This window comes from Siphateles boraxobius, unplaced genomic scaffold (assembly GCF_051911475.1).
Source record: "Siphateles boraxobius isolate OS27281-9 unplaced genomic scaffold, OSU_SipBor_1 149, whole genome shotgun sequence".
Lineage (NCBI taxonomy): Eukaryota > Metazoa > Chordata > Actinopteri > Cypriniformes > Leuciscidae > Siphateles > Siphateles boraxobius.
Window position 1 is genome coordinate 378,414 of NW_027508754.1, and position 16,855 is coordinate 395,268.

The 16,855-nt window shown below is 40.9% G+C and overlaps 1 protein-coding gene across 1 annotated transcript in view; it reads right to left on the minus strand.

Moving 5' to 3' along the window:
* Window positions 1–16,855, minus strand: part of LOC143738548 (uncharacterized) — a 76,278-nt gene that overhangs the window by 31,155 nt on the left and 28,268 nt on the right. The window contains exons 3-5 of the mRNA XM_077230549.1: window positions 4,747–4,872; window positions 2,758–2,835; window positions 1,631–1,699 (exon numbers count right to left, since the gene is read on the minus strand). Of these exons, the coding sequence (XP_077086664.1) occupies window positions 1,631–1,699; window positions 2,758–2,835; window positions 4,747–4,872 (273 nt within the window). The remainder of the gene's footprint in view (window positions 1–1,630; window positions 1,700–2,757; window positions 2,836–4,746; window positions 4,873–16,855) is intronic.

Here is a 16,855-nt window from a genome sequence, read left to right on the forward strand (position 1 = left end):
ATATTCCTGACATAACAAAGTCATGAATATTTTATGAATGCGGAAAGGTATTTGTGTAATACATGCTTTTATATTGTACATGTCTATTTTTGGAGGTTGAGTTTGGTTGTCCTACTCCTCAAAGCGCCATTTTTCTCTGTCAAAAATGAAAAATAAAATCTGAGACTGTATTTCGAATCTGAAGTACACAGTTTATACTGTATAATGCCAACTATATGAAAAGAAATATATATAAAAAAGGAAAACAATGTGTACATATGTTGCATATTTAATTAAGTCTAAAATACAAATGTTATTTTCCAACTTTTGTGCAAATATCTAAACTGTTTTTGGCAACAGATAAATAACATAATATCATAATTGGTTTAATCCTGTCATTAGAAATGGAAGTTCAAATTTAGTGCATTGCATTGTGGGGAACATTAACTGATGCTATGTGCTGATAACACACACATTTTGGCTAATGTAGTAGGTTATGTTGGTATTCGTATTTATTTTCAGTGTGAATGCCGTGAAAAACACACAAAACACAACTAAAACGTGAAAAAGCTTTGAGATTGACTGTACAAATAGATTTGACAAGAAATCGGAGCGATATTTTTCCAGATTGCTGAAAGCTACAGAACAGAGAAGCTGCGATTCACAGACACAACTGGATCCAGGCAGCGAACGGTGGATTTGCAGTTTTCATCGTGTGTCAATATGCTGAATTTAGGGGTAAAATCATACCATATATATTGTATTGTTAATATATTGTATTGAAAACTCATCAATTAAATATTTACCATTGTATATTCTGCATAATTGGATGTTTTTAAATAAACAGTGACAAAGTTTTAGGGCTGGATGATATGATGATATAGCCTATATAACATTGATATAAGTGATCACCCGGATTTAGACCTATATTGTATTTATATTGTTGTGAATTAATTCGAATAGAAATGTTTAATTAATTATCTTTAATAATAACAGAAACAGTGTTGTCATTTACAAGGTTGTTCAGCTTTAAGAAAAGTCTACCCAAAATGCATAGAGGGCGAGAGCGCGCAGATAGAATAGAGAGAGAAGAGTGATGAGATTGACATCCATGTGTCTAGGCTGTATTCATGTGTAATCCTGTTCGTAAACTTCAGTAAACAGTTCGTTTTATGTAATTCAAGTCGTCAGTGGTCATTGCTGCTTGTTAAGGAAGAAAAGATACGACATATATAAAGCGTTCACAGGCAAATTTGCTTTATGTATTTCCCCGGCGTGGAAATCAGGCTCATATTAATGTCAGGAAACATGATTCCTGCTGCATGTCAATATCCATGATCAGTGGATCTTAAGGAACACTATATCGAGTCCATGCTTTAGTTTAAACTAATAATCGTTTGTTTTACTCGTGTTTTCACAGTTTCCCCTATTAAATCCAGGCAATAAAGTGACGTCAATGCAAAACCTGTATTCTGAACATTGGCAATGACTCTGATGAATATTTCGGCAGGAATATCAGTGTTAATTAATCGGTGAATGATGTACACCTGTGTGAAGACATAATCACACACACACACACACACACACACACACACACACACACACACACACACACACACACACACACACACACACACACACACACACACACCTGTCTTTTCTGTGTTTCTTTCCGCTTTTCTTCCTCTTGTCTCTGCGTGTGGGAGAAGGGCTGTCAGCTCTGTGAGTCCAACAAAGACAACAATGGATGAAATATCACTCCATCATATTCTTCCATATTTTCATTGGCAAAATATTATTACATTTAAATGTTCTTCTTTGCCTTTTTTACCCTTGCATTTTAGTGTTTCTTCCTACAGTGCGTAAAGCATCACTAGTTAAAATATGATGCTTTACAATATGATGCTTTAAAATATGATGCTTTAAAATATGATGCTTTAAAATATGATGCTATAAAATATGATGCTTTACAATATGATGCTTTAAAATTATGCTTTAAAATTATGCTTTACAATATGATGCTTTACAATATGATGCTTTAAAATATGATGCTTTACAATATGATGCTTTAAAATATGATGCTTTACAATATGATGCTTTACAATATGATGCTTTAAAATGATGCTTTACAATATGATGCTTTACAATATGATGCTTTAAAATGATGCTTTACAATATGATGCTTTAAAATATGATGCTTTACAATATGATGCTTTAAAATGATGCTTTACAATATGATGCTTTGCAATGTTATGCTTTAAAATATGATGCTTTGAAATATGATGCTTTGAAATATGATGCTTTACAATATGATGCTTTGAAATATGATGCTTTGAAATATGATGCTTTACAATATGATGCTTTACAATATGATGCTTTGAAATATGATGCTTTGAAATATGATGCTTTACAATATGATGCTTTGAAATATGATGCTTTGAAATATGATGCTTTGAAATATGATGCTTTACAATATGATGCTTTACAATATGATGCTTTGAAATATGATGCTTTGAAATATGATGCTTTGAAATATGATGCTTTGAAATATGATGCTTTACAATATGATGCTTTGAAATATGATGCTTTGAAATATGATGCTTTACAATATGATGCTTTGAAATATGATGCTTTGAAATATGATGCTTTGAAATATGATGCTTTACAATATGATGCTTTAAAATGATGCTTTACAATGTGATGCTTTACAATATGATGCTTTAAAATGATGCTTTACAATATGATGCTTTAAAATATGAAGTCAGAAATCAAACTGACCGGCTGTGTCTTCTTGCCTTCTTCTTTTTCCTCTTCTTTGGCCGAGGAGAAGGTGAACTGCTGGATTTCCTTTTGGATCTAGTGTGGAAGACAATGGAGCAGAGGAAAAAATGCAGTGCTGGGTAATGCTATTAACATTTCCCATTGGGTTACTCTTAATATAAGTAATTCTGTTACATTGTTATTTTTTTTTTGGAAAGCTGGTATATCTAATCTATCTGCAATCTAGTTCTTTTGCTTTATAGTGCATATGTATTTATTGAGGAAAATTAAGGACATTTTTATTAATATTTTTGTTCACACTTTAGATTAGGGTCCAATTCTCACTATTAACTACAACTTTTGCCTCAATAAACTCATAATTACTACTTATAATAGTTAGTGAGGTTATTGTTAAGTTTAGGTATTGTAAGACTAAGGGATGTAGAATATGATCATTATAAGAATAAGACATTAATACATTAATAAGTACTAATAAACAGCCAATATCCCAGTAATACGCATGATAATAAGCAGCTATTAATATTAAGAAATTGGACCCTAAAGTGTTAGCATATTCTTAATACTAATAATCATATTTAATCCATCAGTATCACTTTAGGAGCATCTTTTACTAAATATGAAGATGTTCACATGCATCTCCAGTTCATTTCTACAGGACGTTCTGCAAAACACTAGTAAGTGAAGGATCAATGATGCTTAATACAGTAATATCCTCCACAAGAATCTCTCTCAGTGTGTGTGATTCTCTCAGTGTGTGTGATTCTATCAGTGTGTGTGATTCTCTCAGTGTGTGTGATTCTCTCAGTGTGTGTGATTCTCTCAGTGTTTGTGATTCTCTCAGTGTGTGTGTATGTGATTCTCTCAGTGTGTGTGTGTGTGATTCTCTCAGTGTGTGTGTGTGTGATTCTCTCATTGTGTGTGATTCTCTCAGTGTGTGTGATGCTCTCAGTGTTTGTGATTCTCTCAGTGTGTGTGATTCTCTCAGTGTGTGTGATTCTCTCAGTGTGTGTGATTCTCTCAGTGTGTGTATGTGATTCTCTCAGTGTGTGTGATTCTCTCAGTGTGTGTGATTCTCTCAGTGTGTGTGATTCTCTCAGTGTGTGTGTATGTGATTCTCTCAGTGTGTGTGTGTGTGATTCTCTCAGTGTGTGTGTGTGTGTGTGATTCTCTCAGTGTGTGTGATTCTCTCAGTGTTTGTGATTCTCTCAGTGTTTGTGATTCTCTCAGTGTGTGTGATTCTCTCAGTGTGTGTGTATGTGATTCTCTCAGTGTGTGTGTGTGTGTGTGATTCTCTCAGTGTGTGTGTGTGTGATTCTCTCAGTGTGTGTGATTCTCTCAGTGTTTGTGATTCTCTCAGTGTTTGTGATTCTCTCAGTGTGTGTGATTCTCTCAGTGTGTGTGTATGTGATTCTCTCAGTGTGTGTGTGTGTGATTCTCTCAGTGTGTGTGTGTGTGTGATTCTCTCAGTGTGTGTGTGTGTGTGATTCTCTCAGTGTGTGTGTGTGTGATTCTCTCAGTGTGTGTGTATGTGATTCTCTCAGTGTGTGTGTATGTGATTCTCTCAGTGTGTGTGTGTGTGATTCTCTCAGTGTGTGTGTGTGTGATTCTCTCAGTTTGTGTGTGATTCTCTCATTGTGTGTGTATGTGATTCTCTCAGTGTGTGAGTGTATGTGATTCTCTCAGTGTGTGTGTAGGTGATTCCCTCAGTGTGTGAGTGTGTGATTCTCTCAGTGTGTGTGTGTAGTTGATTCTCTCAGTGTGTGAGTGTGTGATTCTCTCAGTGTGTGTGTATGTGATTCTCTCAGTGTGTGTGTGTGTGTGTGTGTGTGTGTGTGATTCTCTCAGTGTGTGTGTGTAGTTGATTCTCTCAGTGTGTGTTTGTGTGTGATTCTCTCAGTGTGAGTGTATGTGATTCTCTCAGTGTGTGTGTGTGTGTGTGTGTGTGATTCTCTCAGTGTGTGTGTGTGTGATTCTCTCTTATTTTACCTGGATTCATCATAGGCAGAATTTTGCTCATAATATTCTCCATCCCACTCGTAGTGTTGCTCATAGCCGTCAGTGTATGCAGCGTCTTCCACATGATCTTCATCCCCGTGAGGAAGCAGCCTGACCCTGTGCATGCAGGAGGGAAAGGTCAAAGGTCGTGATGCAGTAATGAGCTATCCTGCATGCGTCTGATGTTTCTCCTGTGAAAAAACGTCCCGGGTTACGTATGTAACCCTAGTTCCCCGAAGGGACGGACGCTGCGTGAAATCGCAGTGGGAACGCCCTCAGCGTGACGCGTCTGAAGCATGAATGAAATCAGTCAATGGAGAGAATGAGCGTACGGCGAGTGACGTCATCGACCAGGAAGCTATAAATATCCCCTGAGTACACAACACGCCAGCTTAAAAGTTACTGAAGCAGCGACCCAAGGGGATGCCGAGAGTATGGCAGGACACGCAGCGTCCGTCCCTTCGGGGAACTAGGGTTACATACGTAACCCGGGACGTTCCCCTTCAGGGACTACCGCTGCGTGAAATCGCAGTGGGAACGCAATACCCACATCCCCATACGACCAAATCCCCGTCGTGTGTCATTAGGAGACACAAACCGACGAGAGAACCTGAGCCCTGGGAGTGGAGCTAAGATCGAGGGAATAAAATCTAACGAAAGTGTGCGGTGAGGACCAGCCTGCCGCATCACAAACGTCCTGAAGAGAAGCTCCTGAAAGAAGAGCTGTAGAAGCAGCCATACTCCGGGTGGAATGAGCCCTTACAGCCAAAGTGAAGGCTGATGGGCCGAACCATAAGCAAGTGGGATGGCCTCGACCACCCACTTGCTCATCCTTTTTCTAGATGCAGGACACCCTTTCTTAGGTGACCCAAACAGACGAACATTTGTTCCGATCTCCTCCACAGGGCAGCTCTGTGGACGTAAGCATCAAAACCCAAACTGGGCACAGCAAATTAATTTTCTCCTGGTCTGACGTCAGAAAAGGCGGAGGACAGAAAACCTGCAGAACTATAGGTCTAACTGAAACAGTTGGAACCTTAGGAACATAACCTGGTCTCGGAAAGAGAAAGGCCTTAACCAACCAGGAGCAAATTCCAGGCACGAGGGAGCCACCGAAAGTGCTTGAATATCTCCAATTCTTTATAGAGATGAGATAGCGAGAAGAAGGATAGTCTTTAGAGTAAGAAACTTTTCCGAAACTTCCTCGATGGGCTCGAAAGGAGCAAGGGAGAGACCTTCTAAGATGACGGCCAGATCCCAAGCTGGTACCCTTGTGCGAACTGCAGGCCTCAGCCTCAAGGTGACACGAAGGAAGCGAGACATAAGCGGGTGTTTTCCGAGGGAACCTCCACTTGAAGGGGTGTGGTAAGCAGCTAAGGCCGCCACATACACCTTCAGTGTGGAGTGGGATAACCCTGTGGAGAGACGGTCCTGCAGGAAATCCAGGACTGTACCAACCGGGCAGTTAACTGGGTCCTGCTGGCGCTCTCCACACCAAGAGGTGAAAAGTTTCCACCTCGCGGCATATAACTTCCTCGTGGAGGGAGCTCTGGATCGGAGGATGGTCTCAACGACCTCAGCCGAGAGACCAGAATCTATGAGCTGGGCCCCCTCAGAGGCCAAGCCCACAGCCTCCATAGCTCTAGACGGGGGTGAAGGATCGACCCACTCGCCTGAGAGAGCAGATCTCTCCTGATCGGTATCTCTAGGGGAGAGCCGTTGAGGAGAGACACTAGGTCCGCAAACCATACCCGGGCCGACCAGAACGGGGCTATTAGCAGGAGACTGAGCCCGTCCCGGCGAACCCTCTCCAGAACTCCTGGGAGCAGAGCGATCGGGGGAAAAGCGTACAAGCGTGACCTCGGCCACGGATGTACCATCGCATCCAACCCCAGCGGGGCTGGATGGCTGAGAGAGAACCACAGCGGGCAGTGTGATGTTTCTCGAGAAGCAAATAGGTCTACCTCGGCAAGACCGAAATGTTTCCATAGGAGTTCCACCACCTCGGGGTGAAGACTCCATTCCCCGGGCCTCGGCCCCTGTCTTAACAGGATGTCTGCCCCCTGATTTAAATACCCCGGGAGATAAAAGCTCTCAGAGAAAGAATTTTCCCCTGGGACCATAGAAAGGATCTGACGTGCCAGTTTGTAAAGCGGGCAAGAACGCAAACCCCCCTGATGGTTGATATAAGAAACCACCGATGTGTTGTCTGTCTGGACAAGAACATGGTGGCCCCTTAGGTCTGGGGGGAAGTGTTTCAGAGCCTGAAACACCGCCAACATCTCTAGGCAGTTTAAGTGCCACAGACGATGATGGTCCTCCCACAGACCCTGAGCCCACCCGTGAGAGAGGCATCTGTCATTAGCATAACGCGACGACAAGGAGCTCCTAACACAGGGCCTTGGGACAGAAACCAAGGATCTTTCCACATGATCAGGGCGTGATGACACCGTCGCAAACTCACGATGATGCGAAGCGGATTTCCCCTCGGGGAGAATCCCTTGGTCCTGAGCCACCACTGTAACAGTCTCATGTGCAAGAGGCCAAGAGGTATCACGTTGGACGCAGCTGCCATGAGACCTAGCAGTCTCTGGAACTGTTTTACAGTGGATGACTGGCCTAGCTTGACCTGATCTACTGCAGCGAGAATCAAAGCAATACGAGCAGGTGACAATCGTGCCTGCATCGTCGTTGAATCCCACACTTCACCTAGAAAAGTGGTTCTCTGTAATGGAGAAAGAACACTCTTTTTGGCGTTGAGCCTCAGCCCCAGTCACTTGATATTAGCAAGAACGACATCTCGGTGCCGAACCGCCTGTTGTTCCGATTGAGCTAGAATCAAGCAATTGTCTATATAGTACAGAAAGCGGATGCCCTGTAACCTCAGCGGGGCTATAGCAGCATCCGTACACTTCGTGAATGTTCGGGGTGACAGTGCTAGGCCGAACGGAAGAACCCGATATTGGTACGCTTCGCCCCCGAAAGCGAACCTCAGGAACTTCCTGTGTTGAGGGAGGATAGATACATGGAAGTAAACGTCCTTTAGATCTATCATGACAAACCAGTCCTCGGATCTGATTTGAACATCCCCAGTGACAGACACAGCGCCCTGTAACGTACTGGCAGGGAACAGCTGGTCTGGGCACTCCACAACCCTCCTCGGAGGGGGCGAGCGTCCCTCGGGAAATCGCTCGCCGAGTCTCTCTACGCCCTGTGAAGGCAGGGTTAGTAGAGCAGACCACTGAGGGCATCGGAAAAGACAGGGCACCGTGTTCTTGTGCAGTGAACTCAGGTCTTTCACGATAGGGATCACCCTCAGAACCCTGACGTTCAGCACGTCAGGATTTTTTTTTTTTCGATGAAGTAGTATCCTAACTCCCTGCTGGGTGGGGGACCCATTCCGCCAGGAACTCTACTAAGGGAACCAGCCTCTCGAGGCTGGCCTCCGGATGAACATCCCGAGTGACAGACACAGCGCCCTGTAACATACTGGCAGGAAACAGCTGGTCTGAGCACTCCACAACCCTCCTTGGAGGGGGCGAGCGTCCCTCGGGAAATCGCTCGCCGAGTCTCTCTACGCCCTGTATAGGCAGGGTTAGTAGAACAGACCCCTGAGGGCATCGAGAAAGACAGGGCACCGTGTTTTTGTGCGGTGAACTCAAGTTTTTCCCGATGGGGACCACCCTCAGAGTCCTGACGTTCAGCCCGTCAGGACTTTTTCGACGCGGCCTTTCTGGCGACAATGACTGTCCTCAGATCAGTCCTGCCCCGAGAAGGCCGCGCCGGAGAGCACCCCGCCTCTTCCCTCCAGTTTCTCTGCAGGGGGGCACGAGACGTGACACTCCGCTTCTGCTGTGCTCTTTTTGAAGACGAACTCGACGAAAGACTTTGCTCTGGTTGAACATTCTGCGTGACAGACACAGTGCCCTGTAACGGCGCACCGGCAGGGAACGACTGGTCTGAACACACTAGAACCCTCCTTAGAGGCGGCGAGCGTCCCTCGGGAAAGCACTCGCCAGACCCTTCTACGCCCTGTTTCGGCAGGGTTAGTAGGACGGGCCCCTGAGGGCGCCGGGAGAGACAGGGCACCCTTAAGGGAGGTGAACGCAAGTCTCTCTCGGCGGGGACCCCCCTCAGATTTCCTTTGAGCAGGTCGGCCTGAAAAGCCTGCATAAAAGTCATCGTATGCAAACATGCAGCCGCCTGCTGAGCCACCGAGTAAGCCTTCCCCACCAGCACAGAGGTATATATATTTATTTATTTATTTTTTTTTTTGGTGGAAGAGCCGGTGCTTTAAGTGAAGACGATGAAGCAGGAGAGAGATAGCTCGCAAGCGTCTCCTCCGCCTACAGTATCGTCACATAACCAGCAGATTTAGCACCAACAATGTTACCATAAGCATTGGACTGATTTGTGTAAATTCTGCTTGAAACCGGTTTAACCCAGGTCTTTGAAACCTCAGCATGAAGATCTGGGAAGAACGGTAAGCACCGGCTAGAAGGTTGAGGTCGTGCAGACAGAAATCTATCATCTAGATTGCTTTTAATTCTAGAAACCTGTCTATCAGCTGGCCACTCGATACTGTTATTTTTTTTTATTTTTTTTAGCTTTTCAACAGCCCGAGATAATACATCCATCAAACCTTCTTCATTTGCAGTATAATGTGAAAAACTAGTTTTCTCTGATAATAAACTTTCGACATCCAGCTCCTCAGAACTGGAAAATCTCAATTCAACATCATCATGTGCCTCCACCCGGGCAGAAGTAACCGCCGCAGCGCGTGCTTCCAGAGCCGGGTGAGAGGCACTAGATCTCGTCGGAGATAGCTGAGATAGGGCGGAGCCCGTCTCAACGTCGCCAGCGAGATCCATCTGCGAGCCCCAAGACAAGCGCCGCCGCTCTGCCTCAACAGAAGCGGGACCCGAGCCTCGGGGAGCTCGCAGCAAATCACTCTCCTCGAAGAGCGATCGCCGCGAGCGCAGAGTTCTCAAGGGAAAACGCTCGCAATGCTGACAATCGACTCCCTCGAGAGCCGACTGGGCATTGCTGCACTCCCAAACAAGCCACACTTAGCTCGTGTGAATCCCCACCCGTGATGTGTTTTCTTTTTTTCGAGTACAGGGGGGAACACACTTCTTATACTGCTCGCTCATATTGGTTTTTTTATATAAAATATATATAGTGAAAACTCCTGACAAAACAGACAAACACAATCGACAGATTCAGACACACACAGAGCTGCTGAAGTAACTAAAAGCTGGCGTGTTGTGTACTCAGGGGATATTTATAGCTTCCTGGTCGATGACGTCACTCGCCGTACGCTCATTCTCTCCATTGACTGATTTCATTCATGCTTCAGACGCGTCACGCTGAGGGCGTTCCCACTGCGATTTCACGCAGCGGTAGTCCCTGAAGGGGAACTCCATGACCTATTTGACTCCTGTAGAGAAGAGTCTCTAATTCTAAAGTCTTCAATTTATAACTCTATACGATAATGCATGTCAACACTTCAATCATTTTTATTTTTCCTAAGAGAATTAAAAGAAACATCTGAGACAAAGTTGAGCTATGAAAGAGCAATAACATTTTCCTATTTATTTACCCCACCAATAACTTCTAAAACACATAGGAAACAATTATTTCTCAGAAACAGAATAAAGGTGACAATACAATGTGATAATGAGCAAGATACTAACAGACCTGTTTTTCTGTCACACTGAATTTTTATAATCTCTTTCCTTCATTATAAAGTCGTATACTCATTATCCTTCGTAACATGTGTGTGAATTAGCATTTCACTACTAAAAGTGATCTCATCTAAAGCTGTAATTATCAGCTTCTTCATCGCAGTGGAAAATGTCAACATCCTGCTTCTGCAAAAGTGTAAACAGACAGAATAATGTGTGTGTGTGTGTGTGTGTGTGTGTGTGTGTGTGTGTGTGTGTGTGTGTGTGTGTGTGTGTGTGTGTGTGTGTGTGTGTGTGTGTGTGTGTGTGTGTGTGTGTGTGTGTGTGTGTGTCTGTGTGTGTGTGTGTGTGTGTGTGTGTGTTACAGTAGTATTAGAGTACTATGATACAACAGAAGGGTTGTAAATGACAAAATAATAGTCCATATGAAGGAACAGAAAAGTTAAACATCAACATTAGGGTTCTGTGAAGGGCAGAAATGTTCTGTAGATGATTATAATGTATTTATTATAATATGATTATGAATATTAGAGTACTATTATACAACAGAATGTAGATGGATTTATAATGTACGGAGCCCCTATATAAAAAATATGAGATGGAAGGGAATTATTTTTCCCTTCCATCTAATTTTTTTTGCCACCATCATGTGAAAATAAAAATAAATATGAGACGGAAGGAAAAATGCTTGTGCGTTCTCTCGCAAATGTTTTGCATTCCCCTGAGAGACGTGTGTGTGAACGCAAAAGCATTGCCAAATATTTATTCCTCCCATCTCGTATTTATTTTCTTCACCATGTCCCTTCAGGGCCTCTGTAATAATGTCTCAATGGCTCTGAGTTATAGTGTATAGAATAGCATTTTTATTAGACCGGAGTCTGCGGGTGAAGGAGGTTATGTACGGTCACAGAGGTTTACTCGGGGTTGAGCTACGGCATTAACACTGGGTCATTCGTGATCAGTAGAGAGTGTTAAATCATGATCCTCTCCTGCGCCTGATAGAGGACCGGCACCAACAAGCTACACTCAAAAAAATGCTGGGTTGTTTCTGTAAACAAATTTTTGGGTTGATTGTGCTGGGTCAGAATGCTGGGTTGTTTGAGGTACTGTAAACACATTGGGTCTCATTCATGAAACATTCGCAAATGTACGAGTAAATATATGAGTGATTTGCGCGTAAAGAGACCTTTCCGAAAACTCATCTCCTGATTCACAAATACTTCGAAACCGTCAGATGTGATCGTGAAATGTGTGTGTGCGTCAATTAATTACAATCAGTCGTAAATGGGACGCGCTCGCACGCTCATTCTAAATTACCATAAATCCCTCCCATTAAATCCGACTGACAACTATATATGGGCATCATATTATGACACAAAACGAAGGATTTTCAACGTGTCTTCTCAAAAGCGCATGAAAAAGAAAAATTTCTCAGATCCAGAAATTGAAAATTTCTCTGAAAATACGCCTTGTGCGCAGCGCTCTATCTGCCAAATCTAGCAAAAGCACTATATCAGCCATCGTAAATGTTTCTTGTTATGCCTGATTTTGGCCATTTTATAGGAAACAATTACCGTAACAATTAAGGGGCTATTAGTTTGCCCAGCCCTATTGAAAGCAATTAATTATTTGATTAAAGTGTTCCGTTTGCAGATGCTATTACTGGCTCTCATAATAAAAGTAAAAAGAAAAAACGTATGCATTTACTATATATAATATTTTTTTTTGAAAATCATGTGTAAATATGTACCTGATTAAGGTGAATTAAAATGCAGCCTTATTAATGAGCAACACGTTCGGATGTTAAGCGCACTATTTAGGTGTAGATTTCTTTCGTGCCAACTAACATTTGGAAAATACGAACATTTTAATGAATCCGAAAATTTACGCCAGAAAATTTACGCCATTTTGTTGCTTATGCTGGGTCAAATGAGTTGTAAGGGGGTCATTCACAAATAAACAGCTGGTTGGGTTATTTTGACCCAGCAGCTGGTTTATCACTGATTCATTCTTTGCTGAACTTTCTGGATTCTTCACTTTGGACTCGAGGATGACGCCACTCAGAGCGGACAGTGTTTTATGGTAAGTTAATATGAATATGTGCCTGTATTTTTAACAAGTTGCAAGCTAGTTTCACTGTTCAAGATACAGTGATATGGAAGTGTGAGGGGTAACATATTCATTCTGTAAAACATTAAATAGCCACAGCTAGCCGGTTAGATTTTTTGACAAAATTTCGCATTGTTAAATTCTTAGTTGTAAACCAGCTATATCAGCAGACTTTATGAAATATGCTATTTAAATAGTAAATTCATCACGTAATTATTGTGGGAAATTAACGTTAGTCATAGTGAGTTGTGTGTGGAAAGTCTGCTGGCATTTAAGAAATAGGCTACTCGTCAGAAGAAGATAGTTTTTTTTAGTAAATGTATGACGTGCAATCTTTACAAACAGCGACTGAGGAAACAAATCGATTTCATGTTAAGCATTTTCTCGCCCTGGAAACCAATTACAAGTAAAGACGTGAGGTAGCTACTAAGACTAATTTATTAGGCTATTAAGACAGTGGTCATGGACCAAGTGTGCTCGAATCATTTTTGAGGCCAAGTAATCTTTTTTGCTATAGCTATTCACAACAGCGCCATCTTAAACTCCAGGCAGAAAAGTCAGAAATGCTACTTTAGAAATATGAATTGTTATATACAAGCATACTATTTACAGTTTTTTACAATCGCTATGACAATTATTTCAATACTTTTCACACATTTCCTAAACTCTTAACGCACCAACACACCTACAACACACAATTGGCAAAACAGTTAATTTCATGCTCACATTGTAAACTAAACTCCAACACTAATTTTCAAAATACAATAATACACTAGCAACAATACACTATGTCTACCAAAACACTGCAAACATGTCTCTAAAAACACTAACATATGTTCTCGTCCAACAGGAAGATTTCGTCGATCATAGCACAATGTCATAAAAACACGAACATCAGATGGAATTACATAAACTGCATTATTTTATATGTGTCAGGTCTGCCCTTATACAACACACAGTATATTGTATTGATCATAGATTGTGTTTCGCACTGCAGTTTCTTTTGAAGCCTCTCTACATGTTTGTTTTGTTGGGTTTAGGTCTTTTGCTGCAGAAATTCACCTCAGAGTGCTTTATAATGTACGGTTACTGTAATGAAAAAATTGCTGCAATAAATAAAATAAATAAAAATAAATGTATATATATTTGCATAATTTAATCAGCTGTTTTTCAGTAACAATTGAATAAAATATACGGGATATCTTTGTGTTTCAATTCACAATATAAACAGCTGTTTACTTGACTTTAGCCTGTAATGTTAGGTTTAGAACATGGTGTTATCTGTTAAAGCATTGGTAAATTTGCCAGTAAAAATCCATAGTTTTGGTCTTGTTTGAGCTTGTGTGTAAAAGAAGTTCAAGCATTTAAAATTTGTGTTAATTGTATGCATTTTGTGTTAAAGCAACAAGAAATGTGTTAATAGTATAGCTTACAACAGACGGATGTAGTGCTAACTGTGTTTAGGAAATGTGTAAGTATTACTGTGTAGTAAAAAACTGTAATGAATAAGGTGGATAGACATTCTCTAATCCACTCTCTAACAGTAGGTGGCGCTTAGGAACAGCAGAAATAGAACCGTTTCCCTGGTAACGGCTGTACACAAAGCAGCGCTGCACTAGTAAACACTACTTTATGAGGCATTACATGGAGGTAAGTTAAGATTAAAAAGAAAATGATTAAAAATCAAAACTTTGAACATGTTCTTCTATTTATTTCTTTGCATGACTCTTTCCATCTGCATGGTTTGATCCGCCACAATGATGTGGGAAAATAAATCATCTGACAGCAACAAAAGGCAAGTCCAATCTTGATGTTTTAAGTACATCATAAAACTGTATTAATCCTGTTTAAAGTGCAAAATCACTGTAAAAATCCAAACATGATCTTGTTTTTTTTTTCCTTTGCATTACTCTTTCCATCTACACGCCATTGTTTGAGCCGTCACAATGATAAACCTGTAAGAAAGATCACGCGACAGCAAAAAAGGCAAGTACAATCTGAAGGTTTGGTATCTGAATACATACAAAATGCAGTAATAACTTGTTAACATGCAAAATCAGTGCATTTCTGAACATGTTCTTCTCTTTTCCTTTCTTTGCATTCATTTTTCTAACTACATGCCATGACTTGAGCTGCCACAATGGTAATTTTGAAAAAAAAATTGTATTAACTTTGTGTGTGTTTTAAACTGAAGCATGAATCATTTTATCATGGAAAACCATTGTTTTTATGAACATCTTCACAGTTTCTTTTTCCTTGTATGACTCTTTCCATCTAAATGCCATGGTTTAAGCCATCACCTGGAAATGAACACCATGTGACAGAAATAAAAGGCAAGACAAATCTGAATGTTTTGTATATGAATACATCAAAAAGCTGCCTTAGCTGGTGTACACGTGCAAGCTGAGTCTTTTATTCTGGAAATCACTGTATCTTTTATTTATTTCTTTGCATGACTTTACATCTAAATGCCACGGTTTGAGCTGACACAACAGTGTAAGATAGATCATCTGACAGCAACAAAAGGTAAATCCAATATGATTTTTTGTAGCCTATAAGAATAAATCAAAAATTGCATTATTGTTTTAAAGTGCAAAATCACTATTTCTAAAATGATCTTCTGTTTTTTTTTTCCTTTGCATGACTTTTCCCAACTACATGACATGGTTGAAATAAAAAAATAAAAAATATCATGTGACATCATCAAAAACCTGTCTCACCTTGTGTTAATGTGAAGAGCATAAATATTTCATTCAAGAAAATCCCTGTATATCTGAGAATGTTAGAGCTGCAGTTATTTGTAATTGATTAATTTCATACTTGAACATTCTGACACTTTTATACCTTTGTACTAGTTTTGTAATCACTTTGGATCTTGTCGTTCACTAGGGCAAACAAGCGATCTGTCTATTTATATATATGTGTGTTTATGAAACAAACACTCATGCAGCAAAAGACCACCTTTTATTTTTAAACATGCAGTATATTTCAACATGACTCGACATGTAAACCAAGATTATGACTTCAAATACTTCTCATTATGCCAGTTTATTCTCTATGGCAGCATGAGATTATAAAATACGCATCTAATGCGCATAATTTTGATGCACCAGAGCTAAAAAAAAACAGTGTTTATCGATATGTGAAAGAAATCTGAAAATTCTGTATGCGTTTTGTAATTTTGATTTCTAAACTAGTAGGCACTTGAAGGCAACAGTTTGTATTGCACGTAGTGTTAGGGAGTGTTAGGGAGTCAGATTCATTTAGTGAATCAGTTCGTTCAGAGAGTTCATACAATGCAAATGAATCAGAAAGAAAAGACGATCCATTTGAATCCCTGTGTAGAACTTAACTTTGTGTTTTTCTATTGAAATATTTAGCTAAATGGTTATGTAAATTGATTAGGGTTTTTCCAGTTTTAGTAATTGTATTTAATGTACATTTATATATGACCCATGCGATATCACCGTTATGGATGTGTCCTGTCATTGCTGGTCTGCATTATCATTGATCACAGTAATACAGTGTCACACAGAAACGCTTTATGATACTGTCTCTACAGGAAACACACTTTATTCAATTACATGTGGAAAATAAGATCAGAGCGGATCAATCGTTTGCAAACATCAGTGTGTGTGTGTGTGTGTGTGTGTGTGTGTGTGTGTGTGTGTGTGTGTGAGTGTGTGTGTGTATGAGAGAGAGTGAGTGAGTGTGCATGTGAGAGTAAGTGAGTTAGTGTGTGTGTGAGTGTGAGTGTGTGTGTGAGAGCGAGTGAGTGTGTGTGTGTGTGTGTGTGTGTGTGTGTGTGTGTGTGTGTTCTGGAACTCTATTCCAGAGTTTTGGACCAGCTCCAAAACTCTGGAATAACCTTCCCGATATTGTTCGAAGCTCTGACTCGCTGTCCCAGTTTAAAACTAGATTAAAGACGCATCTCTTTAGCCAGGCATTTACATAATGCTTACCTTTTATACCACTGCTGAATCAGATCAAATGCATTTAATATTATAAAACTTGAAGAGTCTGTAGGTTATTTGTATAAGTTGCATAGTATTTACAGTCATTACGTTCCTGTGTATATTGCGTGAATGACGGGTGGTTGGGTAGATATTGTGTTTTGCGGTAGTTGGTATGCCATACAGAACCGTTGCCACTGAACCTGCTTTAACGACGACAGTGGGGTTCGACAGCCTTAGTCAAACGGGTCGGTGCGTATGGTTGGGTTGCGGAGAGATTGTGAGATTGTGGTTGGGTCTCAGCAGCAGGAGGGATGTAGAGGTCAGTAAGCAGGGCTGAGTTGAGTGGGG